At 43.0% G+C, this 15009-nt stretch overlaps 1 protein-coding gene across 1 annotated transcript in view; it reads right to left on the bottom strand.

Moving 5' to 3' along the window:
• The window catches only part of LOC141145666 (uncharacterized), an 80073-nt gene that overhangs the window by 11238 nt on the left and 53826 nt on the right, over positions 1-15009 (bottom strand). Inside the window, exon 6 of the mRNA XM_073632511.1 lies at positions 5851-6027. Within this exon, the coding sequence (XP_073488612.1) occupies positions 5851-6027 (177 nt within the window). The remainder of the gene's footprint in view (positions 1-5850; positions 6028-15009) is intronic.

Genomic DNA, 15009 nt, shown 5'->3' with positions numbered 1-15009 from the left:
CACTACGGCTGCACTGTATTGTGTAATGTGTACACCACCAGAAAAGTAGTAGCAACTGCACTACAGTTGCACGGTATTGTGTACTGTGTACGCCACCAGAAGTTGGATACAGGCTACACTGGATGCTGTAGAGTATATATATATATATATATATATAAAAACATATATATATATATATATATAAACATATATATATATATATACACACTAGACTGTCTGTATATATATATATATATATATATATATATAAACATATATATATATACACACTAGACTGTCTGTATATATATATATATATATATATATATATATATATATATATATATATATATATATATATATATATATATATATATATATATCAAATACACTGCCTGAAGTAGATTAGAAATAGTACACCACAGAATGCACTGTAGATATAGGCTACACTGACTGGATGCAGAGTATATATATACTAGACTGACTGATATACATATATATATACATACTAGACTGTCTGTATGTATATATCAAATACACCACCTGAAGTATATTAGAAATAGTACACCACGGAATGCACTGTATAATATAAATATAAATATATATTAGACTGACTGTATATATACCGGTATATATATATATATATATATATATATATATATATATATATATATATATATCAAATACACTGCCACTAACTGAATTAACCCGCCTGCTTAATCTAAATCAAGCTATCTCTCCGTCCACGCCAACAACACTACACAGGGCCGCCGTGTAGGCAGCCTTATATAGTGTGGGGCGTGGAATTAGTCCCCTGAGCCATGATTGGCCAAAGGCACCCTGCCTTTGGCCAATTATAGCTCTCTTAGCAGAGGACACTAGGATGGGCCAAAGCATGCAGGTCAGGTGCATGCTTTGGCCAATCATCATACAGCAATGCACTTCGATCTCGAATATCCCACGAATGCCCCATAATGTTGGTGATGTGCAGTGTTAGTTTTCCCCCACACATAGCGTTTTGTTTTAGGCCAAAAAGTTGAATTTTGGTCTCCTCTGACCAGATCACCTTCTTCCACATGTTTGCTGTGTCCTCCACATGGCTTCTCACAAACTACAAACAGGACTTCTTATGACTTTCTTTCACCAATGTCTTTCTTCTTGTCACTCTTCCATAAAGGGCAGATTTGTGGAGAACACGACTAATAGTTGTCCTGTGGACAGATTCTCCCCCGAGCTGTGGATCTCTGCAGCTCCTCCAGAGTTACCATGGACCTCTTGGCTCTTCTCTGATGAATGCTCTCCTTGCCCGGCCGGTCAGTTTAGGTGGACGGCCATGTCTTGGTAGGTTTGCAGTTGTGCCATACTCTTTCCATTTTCCGATGATGGATTGAACAGAGCTCCGTGAGATGTTCAAAGCTTGGGATATTTTTGTTATAACCTAACCCTGCTTTATACTTCTCCACAACTTTATCCCTGACCTGTCTGGTGTGTTCCTTGGCCTTCATGATGCTGTTTGTTCACTAAGGTTCTCTAACAAACCTCTGAGGGCTTCACAGAACAGCTGTATTTATACCTAAATTACACACAAGATGGACTCTATTTACTACTTAGGTGACTTCTGAAGGCAATTGGTTCCACTAGATTTTACAGTGCCTTGCAAAAGTATTCACCACCCTGGCTTTTTACCTATTTTGTTACATTACAGCCTTTTGTTCAATGTTTTTTTAATCTGAATTATATGTGATGGATCAGAACACAATAGTCTAAGTTGGTGAAGAAAAATATATACAAAAAACTATTTTTCAGAAATAAAAAAATGATAATTGGCATGTGTGTTTGTATTCACCCCCTTTGTTATGAAGCCCATAAAAAGCTCTGGTGCAACCAATTACCTTCAGAAGTCACATAATTAGTGAAAAGATGTCCACCTGTGTGCAATCTAAGTGTCACATGATCTGTCATTACATAGACACACCTTTCTGAAAGGCCCCAGAGGCGGCAACACCTAAGCAAGAGGCACCACTAACCAAACACTGCCATGAAGACCAAGGAACTCTCCAAACAAGTAAGGAACAATGTTGTTGAGAAGTTCAAGTCAGGGTTAGGTTATAAAAAAATATCCAAATCTTTGATGATCCCTAGCAGTACCATCAAATCTATCATAAGCAAATGGAAAGAACAAATGGAAAGAACATGGCACAACAGCAAACCTGCCAAGAGAGGGCCACACACCAAAACTCACAGAGCGGGCAAGGAGGGCATTAATCAGAGAGGAGCACAGAGACCTAAGGTAACCCTGGAGGAGCTGCAGAGTTCCACAGCAGAGACTGGAGTATCTGTACATAGGACCACAATAAGCCGTACACTCCATAGAGTTGGGCACGTTTTGAGTTTGCGAAAAGGCATGTGGGAGACTCCCAAAATGTATGGAGGAAGGTGCTCTGGTCTGATGAGACTAAAATTGAACTTTTTGGCCATCAAAGAAAACGCTATGTCTGGCACAAACCCAACACATCACATCCTCCAAAGAACACCATCCCAAACGTGGAACATGGTGGTGGCAGCATCATGCTGTGGGGATGTTTTTCAGCCATCGAAACTGGGAAACTGGTCAGAGTTGATGGAAAGATGGATGGTGCTAAATACAGGGATATTCTTGAGCAAAACCTGCACCACTGTTTGTGTGATTTGAGGCTAGGAAGGAGGTTCACCTTCCAGCAGGACAATGACCCCAAACACACTGCTAAAGCAACACTTGAGTGGTTTAAGGGGAAACATGGAAATGTGTTGGAATGGCCTAGTCAAAGCCCAGACCTCAATCCAATAGAAAATCTGTGGTCAGACTTAAAGATTGCTGTTCACAAGCGCAAACCATCCAACTTGAAGGACCTTGCAAGGTTTTGCAAGGAGGAATGGGCGAAAATCCCAGTGGTAAGATGTGGCAAGCTCAAAGAGACTTATCCAAAGTGACTTGGAGCTGTGATAGCCACACAAGGTGACTCTACAAAGTATTGACTTTAGGGGGGTGAACAGTTATGCTCATTGACTTTTTCTGTTATTTTGTCCTATTTGTTGTTTGCTTCACAATAAAAAAAAAAAATCTTCAAAGTTGTGGGCGTGTTCTGTAAATGAAATGATGCAAATCCTCAAACAATCCATGTTAATTCCAGGATGTGAGGCAACAAAACACCAAAAATACTAAGGGGGTGAATACTTTTGCAAGGCACTGTAGTTCTGTGTATCAGAGTAAAGGGGGCGCTATACAAATGACCCCCCACACTTTTCACATATTTATTTGTATCATTTATCATTTTCCTTCCACTTCACAATTATGTGCCACTTTGTGTTGGTCTATCACATAATATCCCAATAAAATACATTTACGTTTTTGGTTGTAACATGAGAAAATGTGGGAAATTTCAAGGGGTATGAATACTTTTTCAAGGCACTGTAAGTGCAGCTGGGAGATGGGAATTCCTCCGCTGCTTATGATTTATTGCCAGTTTTCAGGTGGGATACCTACCTTGGGCGGGTTGGGACTCGTGTCTGAACCCCCTCTGAGCTCATTCCTACCCAGGAGGGTGCCCCAGGGACTTTTGTTTTGGTTGTCATGCCTACCATACAGAATATGTAACAGGCAAGAATTGTGTAGCAAAATTTTTAAAACAATAAAGTAAAAAAGAAAATTATAATAAACAGACCGAATAAAGAACTTACTAAAAGTCTCACTAAACCCCCATCAGACTCACTCATCACTATGAGATTCCTTTTCTGTATTCTGCAAAAAACCTGGTTGATCCTGCGACTCTCTATCTCCCCCTCCTGTCCATGTCACCAATGCAGTTGAGGATTTTGCAGAGCACTGGTGGCAGCTCTGCACATGTTCAGTGCTTTGAGTGAGTTTCTATGCTGAGCATTTCCTCCCTATCACATCTGAGCAGCCCATGTGACTATAGAGTCACACATGTGGGTGTATACACGACAGCCCACTCCCTCCCTCCCTCCTCCTCCACCAACCAGCTAAACACAATGGGGGCGGGATATTACATGTAGATTGATGGAGGCTTCACCTCCCTCTTATTCTAAGACACAGGCTGGAGGGGGTGTGACACAGCCTGTGACTGGCAGAAATCCGCCCGCCCCATGTTATTGCCAAAAAATAATAAAAGTTTTAATTTCAAATATAAATTTGTATGATAATTTAAAATGGTTTACTGATATTAATGATTCATTTTTACTCTGTATTCCAAAGGCTGTTTTTATTTTGAACATGTGACCAGCAGCAGAGAACTAGAAGCTCCTCCTGCTGATGTTTCCCTGCAGACAGGCTGGGAGAGAGCCGGGTCATGTGACAGCTGGATATCAATTAGGAAAAGGGTACTTGGATTATTTTTTTGTTAAAATAATTACCGTATATACTCGAGTATAAGTCGAGTTTTTCAGCACATTTTTTTGTGCTGAAAGTGCCCCCCTCGGCTTATACTCGAGTCATTCACTTTTCTGCAGAAGAGAATGACATTTTCTGAACCGAATTTGGGGCCCCATATCTCAGGGCCACTTGGTGCTAGGAACCCCATATTTGGTGTGCAAACCCAGTGGAACTATCACTACAACATATCCAAAGCTGGGGTTCCTAGCATGAAGTGGCCCTGAGATACGGGGCCCCAAATTCAGTTCAGAAAATGTAATTCTCTGCTGCAGAAAAGTGCTTGACATTTTCCAAACCGACTTTGGGGCCCTGTATCTCGGGGCTACTTCGTGCTTGGATACATTGTAGTGCTAGTTCCACTGGGTTTGCACACCAAATTTGGGGTTCCTAGCACCAAGTGGCCCCGAGATACAGGGCCCCAAATTCGGTTTGGAAAATGTCAAGCACTTTTCTGCAGCAGAGAATTACATTTTCTGAACTGAATTTGGGGGCCCCAAAATTTGGTCAACTGTTTCCATCTGCAGCAATGTCATTTCGGGACCCTTTGGGACCAGAGACCCCAAATTTTGGCTGCAGATAGGGGGCATCTAGGAACCCTTAACTACTGAGTTTGAAGTTCGGGGGACCTATGGCTGCAAATGGGCACAGTGAGGCTGCAAATGGGCATTGTTGACCCTCTTTTCCACTTACAGTAGCTGCACATTTCTCACTCTAGGCTTATACTCGAGTCAATAAATTTTCCCAGTTTTTTGTGGTAAAATGAGGTGCCTCGGCTTATATTCGGGTCGGCTTATACTCGAGTATATACGATACATTAAATTCTGGAAATGCCATGAAATACGCCCCTAGTGGCAAAAATATATATATATAATTAAGGATCTTACTGGCCTAGCACTTGATCAGAATTCAGCAGCCTGTCTATTACAGGGCCTGTGTGCCAACTCATTGAAAATCCCCATCCCCCCCCCCACTATAGGTCAATGGATCAGAGCAGTAAATGAAATCATGAGAATGGAGGAACTTACGACATCGCAAAATAACCAAGAAGCTCCACTTCTGTAAAACATGGTCACAATGGACCAATTTTACCTCATCAACAAAATATCAGGTACCTGTTGACGATTGATCTGTCTAGGTACGGCAGCTCTGGGAAGTATGGCAATTTAGTAGATGCAATATGAAAGAGGAGACTGGGAGGGGGAAGGGGAGGGAAGAGGGGAGGGAGGGGGTGGGAGAGGGGAGGGAGGAAATCGTTTCCACCCCATTTTTTTCCTTTACTTCTCCCCTCCCTCTCTTGTTAATGGGGGAGGGGAGGCTTGGAGTGGGAAAAGGGAGTAGGGAGGTAAAGGAAGGGGAAGAGAGATGGCAGACCAAGCGGGCTCTGCTGTGCAACACACCCCCTCTCCCACTCGCTTTCTGCCGATCGGTCCTCCAGCACTTACCCCAGCTAGGGGATGGGCATTGGGTATCGGGTTTCGGTTTAGGTTGCGGTTTAGGCAGCGGTGAGCATCGATCAGGCATCAGGCTTTGGCGGGTATTGACGGGCTTCAGGAAGCGGTGGGGATCAGGCTCCTGTGTCTTCTCCTCCTCCTCGCTTCTGCTGTGCATCTCCTTCCCTCCTAAAAAGAACACCAATATATACTCTTATTTCACAACATAGGTACATCGTAATAAAATGCAAAAACTATAAAAAGAGGTCATCATTAATACTATAGTTAATAAATAATATGTTCACATATAATCTATCTTTTTAAAGGTAACTTTTCTCTTCTGCCAGTGTGTTTTGATGTGGGCACAAGGGGGTGTGTACATATAGTCTATCTTGTTACCTGCATGAGATTACTACTGTCTTAATGATAGGTTTATATAATACTCTGAATTAATTGCTAATTAAGAACAATTCCAAGATTTGGTGTCTTAATGGATTCATTTTATTTTCTTCTATCTTTTCATGTGACAACACTGAAGAAAAGACACTTTGCTACAATGTAAAGTAGTGAGTGTACAGCTTGTATAACAGTGTAAATTTGCTGTCCCCTCAAAATAACTGAACACATGCTGGCAGCACTCATACGTCTATTTCCCAAAGACAACCTCTGGATATGACGCTGAGCACGTGACCTCAACTTCTTTTGTGGACCATGGCGAGGCCTGTTCTGAGTGGAACCTGTCCTGTTATACCGCTGTATGGTCTTGGCCACCGTGCTGCAGCTCAGTTTCAGGGTCTTGGCTCTTCTTATAGCCTAGGCCATCTTTATGTAGAGCAACTATTCTTTTTTTCAGATCCTCAGAGAGTTCTTTGCCATGAGGTGCCATGCTAAACTTCCAGTGACCAGTATGAGAGAGTGAGAGCGATAACACCAAATTTAACACACCTGCTCCCCATTCACACCTGAGACCTTGTAACACTAACGAGTCACATGACACCGGGGAGGGAAAATGGCTAATTGGGCCCAATTTGGAGATTTTCACTTAGGGGTGTACTGACTTTTGTTGCCAGTGGTTTAGACATTAATGGCTGTGTGTTGAGTTATTTTGAGGGGACAGCAAATTTACACCGTTACACAAGCTGTACACTCACTCACAGGTGCTTGAGGCCTATATAACCTTCTGTAGAACTCATTGTGAGCCTGCTCATCTTTGAGCTTGCTGGAACTCTGTTCAAGTGGAACTGGACTAAGTGGTGAGTTAAAAACCAGAGTTTAAAACAGGAGGTTATAACAGGGGTCATAGTACCTGTGTAGTGTGAGTACCTGAGTGTTGTCTGAGTAGTGTGTGTGGATCGTTAGTACTTGTGTATTGTGTACTGTGTACTTGTGTATTGTGAGTGCACGTACGTCTGCGGGTGCCTGTGTATTGTTATGGTGAGTACCTGTGTAGTGTCTTGTTGAGTATTAGTGTTGGGAAGCTAGTTGTTAGGTAATTTGGACAGGGTATAATCCCCAATCCTCATTATTTGTTTATTTTTTTTTTAACAAAGTAAATCCTCATTAAATTTAGTAGGTACGATGCCCAGCGGGTGTGGAACGGTGACTCGTTGTACATCTTGCGGCATGTATGCGTTCCTTGATCATCCGATCGAGGGTGAATACTGCTGCGCAAAATGTAAGCACATTGTTTCCATGGAAGCCCAGGTTCTGAATCTGGGGAAGCAACTGTCAGCACTGAGAAGTACCTCCATACTAAAGGAGAGCCAGGACCGTACACGGCAGGTGCCAGCAGGGGCCAGCACAAAAGCGGGTAGAGACAGAGAGGTGCCGGCACTAGGAAAGAGTAGATGGGTGACAGTCAGGAAGGGTAGAGGGGGAAGTGCCAGGGAGTCTGATCCAGGGCTGCAGCATCCCAATAAGTACGCTCCATTGAGTGACATTGGTGAAACCAGTCAGGGACCAGCACTGCTGGAGATGAGGGACTCTCCTAGCTGCCGGGGGAAGAACTCCTCCAGTGAGAGTGGAGGGGAAGCGAAAGGAAAGGAAAGACAGATTCTGGTGGTAGGGGACTCAATTCTTAGAAGGACAGAGAGGGCAATCTGTAACCAAGACCTGAAGCACCAAACTATATGTTGTCTACCGGGCGCTCGGGTTCGCTACATCACGGATCTAGTGGACAGATTACTGGGAGGGGCTGGGGAAGACCCTTCTGTCATGGTGCACGTTGGCACCAATGACAAAGTCAGAGGCAGATGAAGTGTCCTAAAGAACGATTTCAGGGACTTGGGAGCTAAATTGAGGAAAAAGACCTCCAAGGTAGTATTCTCAGGAATACTACCGGTACATCGAGCCACACCAGAAAGGCAGAGGGAGATTAGGGAAGTAAACAAGTGGCTGAAGAGCTGGTGTAGTAAGGAGGGGTTTGGGTTCTGGAGGACTGGGCCGACTTCTCAGTCGATAACCATTCCTATAGAAGGGACGGACTGCACCTAAATGAGGAGGGTGCAGATCAGCTGGGAATGAAGATGGCCAAAAAGTTAGAGGGGTTTTTAAACTAGGCGAGAGGGGGAGGGTCCAGAGGTAGAGATAGTCAGTGCGGTACATATTCCAGAGGGTAGTATTGGGGGCATTAGTGGTAGGTTGACTAAAGCACATAAACCTAAGGTAAGTATAGTAGCAAGTCCTAGTAGCAATCTCGGAACACCCAACAAGAGGATAGTATGCGACCAGTCTAAACTATGTGGCATGTTCACCAATGCCAGGAGCCTGGCAGACAAGATGGGTGAACTAGAGATAGTGTTGTACGAGGAGGATTTGGATTTTGTGGGAATTTCAGAGACCTGGTTCAACAGCTCTCATGATTGGCTGGCAACCATTCAAGGGTATACTCTTTATCGCAAGGATAGAGAGGGTAAAAAAGGGGGAGGGGTATACCTATATATCAAGAATAATGTACAAGTGAATGTTTTGAGATTACATCACTAAGGGAGCTATGGGTAGAGCTCCAAAGGGGTGAAGCTAAGGGGAGAATAATACTGGGAGTATGCTATAGGCCCCCTAACCTGAGGGAGGAAGTGGAGACAGATCACCTATCACAATTTGGATTAGCAGCAAGGATGGGAAGTGTTATCATAATGGGGGATTTTAATTATCCAGACATAGACTGGGTGGAACCACACATTCATTTAAGGCACGCTAGTTCCTAAATGTCTTGCAGGACAATTTAATGGGTCAGATGGTAGACGCACCAACTAGAAATAAAGCGTTACTGGATCTACTGATTACCAACAATACAGACCTGATCACGGATGTGGAAATACGGGGCAATTTAGGTAACAGCGATCACAGGTCAATTAGTTTCAGTATAAATCACACAAATAGGAAACATAAAGGGAATACAAAGACACTGATCTTCAAAAGAGCCAACTTCCCTAAACTACAAACCTTGCTAGAAGGCATAAACTGGGATAAAATCTTAGGAACAAAGAATACGGAGGAGAGATGGGTTTGCTTTAGGAGCATATTAAATAAGGGCATTAGCCAATGTATCCCATTGGGTAATAATTTTAAAAGAGCCAACAAAAGTCCTGGATGGCTTAACTGCAATGTAACAATACATATAAAAGCAAAGGAGAAGGCCTTCAAAAAATACAAGGTTGAGGGATCATCATCAGCATTCAGACTTTATAAAGAATGCAACAAGAAATGTAAGGGTGCAATTAGGACGGCTAAGATAGAACACGAAAGACACATAGCGGAGGAGAGCAAAAAAAATCCCAAGAAATTCTTTAAGTATGTAAACATTAAAAAAGGGAGGGCAGACCATATTGGCCCCATAAAGAATGAGGAAGGACATCTGGTCACAAAGGATGGGGAGATGGCAAAGGTATTGAATTTATTCTTCTTCTCAGTCTTCACGAGGGAATCGAGGGGCTTCAGTAACCAAAACTGCAGTGTTTATCCTCATGACACATCAGCGTCTGAATGCTAGCTTGGCCAAATTGCTAGCACTGCAACTGCTGCCTTTTCAGCTGGTAGACTTGGCTCCCTTTCGTTAATTTGTGGGATGTGCTGTACCTCAGTTGCAGGTTCCAAAATGCAATTTTTTTTCACAGAAGGCCATTCCGGCTCTCTACCGGCATGTGGAAGGCAATATTTTTGTCTCGTTGGACAGGGAGGTCAGCAGTAAGGTGTATATTACCACTGACTCATGGTCTAGCAGGCATGGACAGGGATGTTACCTTTCCTTCACGGCACACTGGGTAACTCTGCTGGCAGCTGGGAAGGATGCAGGACAGGGTTCAGTATTGTTGGAGCTTGTTCCGCCACCACACCTCCAAAATACTAGTTGTGATTCTGCCACAGCTCTTCGGAGACTGGGCCGCAGGGCAGTATTCCAACATGATAACAACCCCAAACACACCTCCAACATGACTACTGGCTTGCTAAAGAAGTAAAGAAGCTGAGGGTAAAGGTGATGGACTGGCCAAGCATGTCTCCAGACCTAAACCCTATTGAGAATCTGTGGGACATCCTCAAACGGAAGGTGGAGGAGCGCAAGGTCTCCAACATGCACCAGCTCTGTGATGTTGTCATGGAGGAGGGGAAGAAGACTCCAGTGACAACCTGTGAAGCTCTGGTGACCTCCATGCCCAAGAGGGTTAAGGCAGTGCTGGAAAATAATGGTGGCAACACAAAATATTGACACTTTGGGACAAATTTGGACATTTTCACTTAGGGGTGTACTGACTTTTGTTGCCAGCAGTTTAGACATTAATGGCTGTGTGTTGAGTTACCGTATTTATTGGCGTATAACACGCACCCCAATTTAAGAGGGAAGTTTCAGGAAAGAATAAAACCACTTTGAAGCAAAATAATGGTCAGTGAGCATCAATCCAGCCTGATCAGTGTCCATCTGCAGCCTTGCCAAAATATAGGCTGCCACCGATGGGAAGGAGGGGACGAGCGCTGCCGAAATAAAGCCGGATCCCCTGTGTACTCGGCTCAGCATCACGCCCAGTCCCATCCCTTGGCCCGGATCCTATGATGGTCCAATGCCGTCCCCCCTATTTTAAGGGGGAAAAAGTGAGTGTTATACGCCGATAAATACAGTATTTTGAGGGGACAGCAAATTTACACTGTTATACAAGCTGTACACTCACTACTTTACATTGTAGACAAGTGTCATTTCTTCAGTGTTGTCACATGAAAAGATAGAAGAAAAGATTTACAAAAATGTGACTGAGGGGTGTACTCACTTATGATACTGTGAGATACTGTGTTTAGTGGTATACACAAGTTGTGTGGCAGCTTCAATAGGTTTTTGTTTGATATTTACTTAGATATTGTGGCACACAGGTTTATTAAATATTATCATCTTTGAAGTACATCACTCCAGATAGAAACAAAGTCCATCTTCTTCTACGTGGCAATAAAGAGTACAATTTCCAAACATTGGCAAAGCAATGAAGGCACTTATGATTTTCATCCAGTAAACCCATCTCTTCGGGTACAATGGGTATTCCTTGTTCCCTCAGGTCAGTGTTGGAAGTCTTGTATCTCAAGGTCCATATCTAGGGAAGCTCACATGGAGGAACCAGCATGGTTTCAACGCAGCTCTCTGCTACATCCTTCCTCTCCAAGGTTCACAACTTCTCTCTTTCCCACTGGATTCCCCCCCATTTATATATGAGGTTCTGCCAGAAGGGCGTGAACACCTGGTCACATGCCATAAAGGAGGGGGCTATAGACAGGGAATAAGTTAACTCCTTCCTACATGAAGTATAGCCTTCTAAAAGTGTATTTGCATGTCTCACTTCCATTGGTGCCAGCCCTTCCCCCACCAGAAATGTCACTTCCTGCTTGTGTGATTGGCTGACTGATTTCCCCAGAATTCTGCACTAGGATTCAAATCAGATTTTGGGCATCCCTGCAACACAAATGGCATTTTTGGTGAGATACTTCTAAAAGGTTAAACATTTATAAAGGGATGCCCACCCTGCTTCTTTCCTTTTTAGAGCATTGCAATTGCAGCAGCTAATTGATAATGAAAAAGACACTCCCATTCACTGTCACAGATAACAAGGATAACTTGCCACAAATTTATGGAAGTGTTGAATTGTAAGTCTGTTAACTTGCTGCACATTTTCAGTGGTACGTTGTACACTTGCAGAGCACTTGAAGCACAAGTTCTAGGTGACACTTCCCTAATCTGTAGCAAATTTACATGCAAGAGCAAAGTTGCAGTGGTGATTCTACAGCAAGAGCTCCGCAAGTCTACAGCATGAAAATTCAGCCACAGTGCCCCCTGTGGTGGGATGAATATTGCACAATATAACGGAACCAGAAATTGCAGCAGACTTGCAGAATGTTTGCAAAAATATTTGATCTGCAGTCATGCAATGCGGACTTGCTGCAATTGTGCAACAAAATTGTGAAGCCGGGCAAGTCTAGCAATAGCTTTAGCAAGTCATTTTCAAACTTGCAGCATAATTGCTTGCTATCTGGAATGTACATTGACAGAGCGGATTGTTTTATTTCTCAACTAAAAAGGAGTTACTCAGTTCCGAGAATTGCAAATAGCTCATAACCTACCGAGATCTTTCCTATTTAGATACTGGCAGTTACAGCATGCCCTTAGGGCCCAATTCCCCTCCCAGGTGACGCTTGAGCCTGATCCAATCGAGCGCCTCCTGTTTTCGGGGATGCTGGACAAACCTCTCTCCTCCCTATACCTCCACCTAACAGTAGCTCATGAGGTTAAGAATAATAGATCTATGGCCAAATGGCAGGTTGATATTCCCTCCTTGGGAGAGGAGGAATGGGAGGAATGCTTAAGTACATTTATTCCATCCATGATTGCGGCTAAGGATAGATTTATACAATTGAAATTTACACACAGGGCTTACTATACGCCACAGAGGTTAGCAAAAATGTATCCTGGACTTAGCCCCAATTGTACTAGATGTGAACTAGAAACAGGCACCTTCTTTCATATGGTCTGGTCCTGTCCCAAACTTCACCCGTTTTGGAGCTCGGTGGCAGATACTTTAGGAATGGTATGTGGAGTTACGATACCACTGGACCCTCTAACCCTATTATTGAGTCACCTGGCAGATTTAGAAGGGGACCGATATGTTAAATTGTGCTTAACATACTCATTATTCTATTCTAGAAGAGAAATACTCCTTAGATGGAAACAAAGGGAGGCCCCATCCAGGGAGGCATGGCAAAAAATGATAAATAATGTTTTACCACTATACCGTATTACCTATGAGAGTAGAAATTGTCCACAGAAATATGATAAAGTATGGTCGAATTGGGTTGACGCATGCGGCTGAGCTCCGACTGGGGGTGGCTGACCCATGTGGAAATTCTTATCAGAGTTCCACTCTTATCTGCGAGGGAGTTCAGGATCCCCAGTCGCTTGTGGTCCCGACTAGCATTGTCAGCCTTTGAGGAGACTGCGGTGGGACCTTCGCCCCCATTTTCCAGGTGAATTGGGCTAGAAGCACTGCCCTGGGAGTGGAGACACAGGTGCATATCTGATTATTGTGTACACTTTACTTCTTTAATATTCTGCTTTTACCTTAGTTTTTCAAAATATGCAATATGTATATCATATCTTCTATTAGTATTCAGTCACTTACTATTTTTTGTATATGTTATTTGTTCATTTGTTGCCTATTTTAGAAAGCCTGTACTTCCAAAAGACAGCCCCCCTGAAGAAGCCCGATCTATGGGCGATACATGTCGGGATTTTTTATAATGCTGTCCTGTTTAACATCGTAATAACATTATTGTACATGCCTTTTCAGGCCATCAGGCCCAGGGCTTTTACCGGTTGGTGTTTCTTTTAACATTTTTTTAATCTCTGTTATTGGGGCTTCTAGCTCGCACAATTTATTTTCTGCTATTTTGTTTAGTCCTATGTCTTTTAAGAAAGCTTTTATTTTCTCCTGTTTTTTTTCAGCCTCCTCTATTGTAGCTTTTTTATTAATTGAATCAAGCCCCCCAAAAAATCTTGCCAATTTCTCTGGTTGTATGTCTCATTTCCCCTGTCCTTGTCTTTATTTTCTCAATATAATTGATTGTTTTCTTTTTTTTAATACCTTCGCCAAGAATTTCCACGGTTTGTTCCCACCTAGATACCTTTCTTTCTTAGTCAAATTGTATGCCTCTCAGGCAGGCTGGAAAGCCCCATGAGTATTGGACATTACGCAGTTTAAGCAGGTCTAGAAGAGGTTTCAGGGTTCTTTTCCTGGCCAACGTCTCCGTTGCCAGGTCTGGGAAAATCTGCAGGTTAGTCTCTCCAAACTTCACTAGTTGGTTATTTTTCAGGCATGCTTTTATCTGTTCTTTGTCTTGGTAGTTGTGGAATCTTGTGATGACATCTCTTGGGATATCACCTGCTATTTCTGCAGGTTTTCTGATGCTATGGATTCTTTCAAACTTTATTTTACTGCTTGCCTCAGATGTACTTATCATATGACCAAAGATTTTATCCATTTTTTCTTGTAGATCCTCTTTTTCTCCTTGTATCTCTGGTATTCCTCTGATCCGGAGGTTTTTCCTTCTATTCCGGTTCTCTTGGTCCTCTATTTTGTACATTATATTCCTCTGTTCATTCTGCATCTCCTCTATCTGGTTCTTAAACCTTTTCATCTCATCCCCCTGCATGTCCAGCCTTGTTTCCACATCTTCTACTCTTTTTAGTATATGATTCACATCTTCATGAAGAGCTGCTATTTCTCCTTTTATAGATGTTTCCAACCTCGCAAACATTTCTGCCATTTCACGCTTTGTTGGTAGCTGTTTTTTTTTTGTTTGGGCTACATTGTTGCTTCTTCCTCTAATCTCTCGCTGCTTACAGTATGGGTATCTACCTCGGCCAACTGTCTTCTCAGTCCTGTCTTTGATATACTCTCGGGGGTTTTACTTTTAATCCCCGTTTGTTTACCTAGGCTTTCTTTGCCGCCCTCCTGTAACATATATTTTTTGATGGTACCCGGGCTAACACTTATTCTAGGCGGGTTGGCTGCAGCCCCCTTCATTGCTTTACCTCTCATTCCTTCTTTACCCCTTCGTTTTATTCACAGTCCCGGGTGGGTGGTGGTGGTGGTGGGGGGGGTATTTCTTCTTTCTTTCTTCTTTCTTTTCCCTTCCCTTAGT

Source organism: Aquarana catesbeiana, linkage group LG05 (genome assembly GCF_042186555.1).
Source record: "Aquarana catesbeiana isolate 2022-GZ linkage group LG05, ASM4218655v1, whole genome shotgun sequence".
NCBI classification, from domain to species: domain Eukaryota; kingdom Metazoa; phylum Chordata; class Amphibia; order Anura; family Ranidae; genus Aquarana; species Aquarana catesbeiana.
The sequence above is the reverse complement of the archived record's forward strand: the minus strand, read 5'-3'. Positions and strand labels throughout refer to the sequence as shown.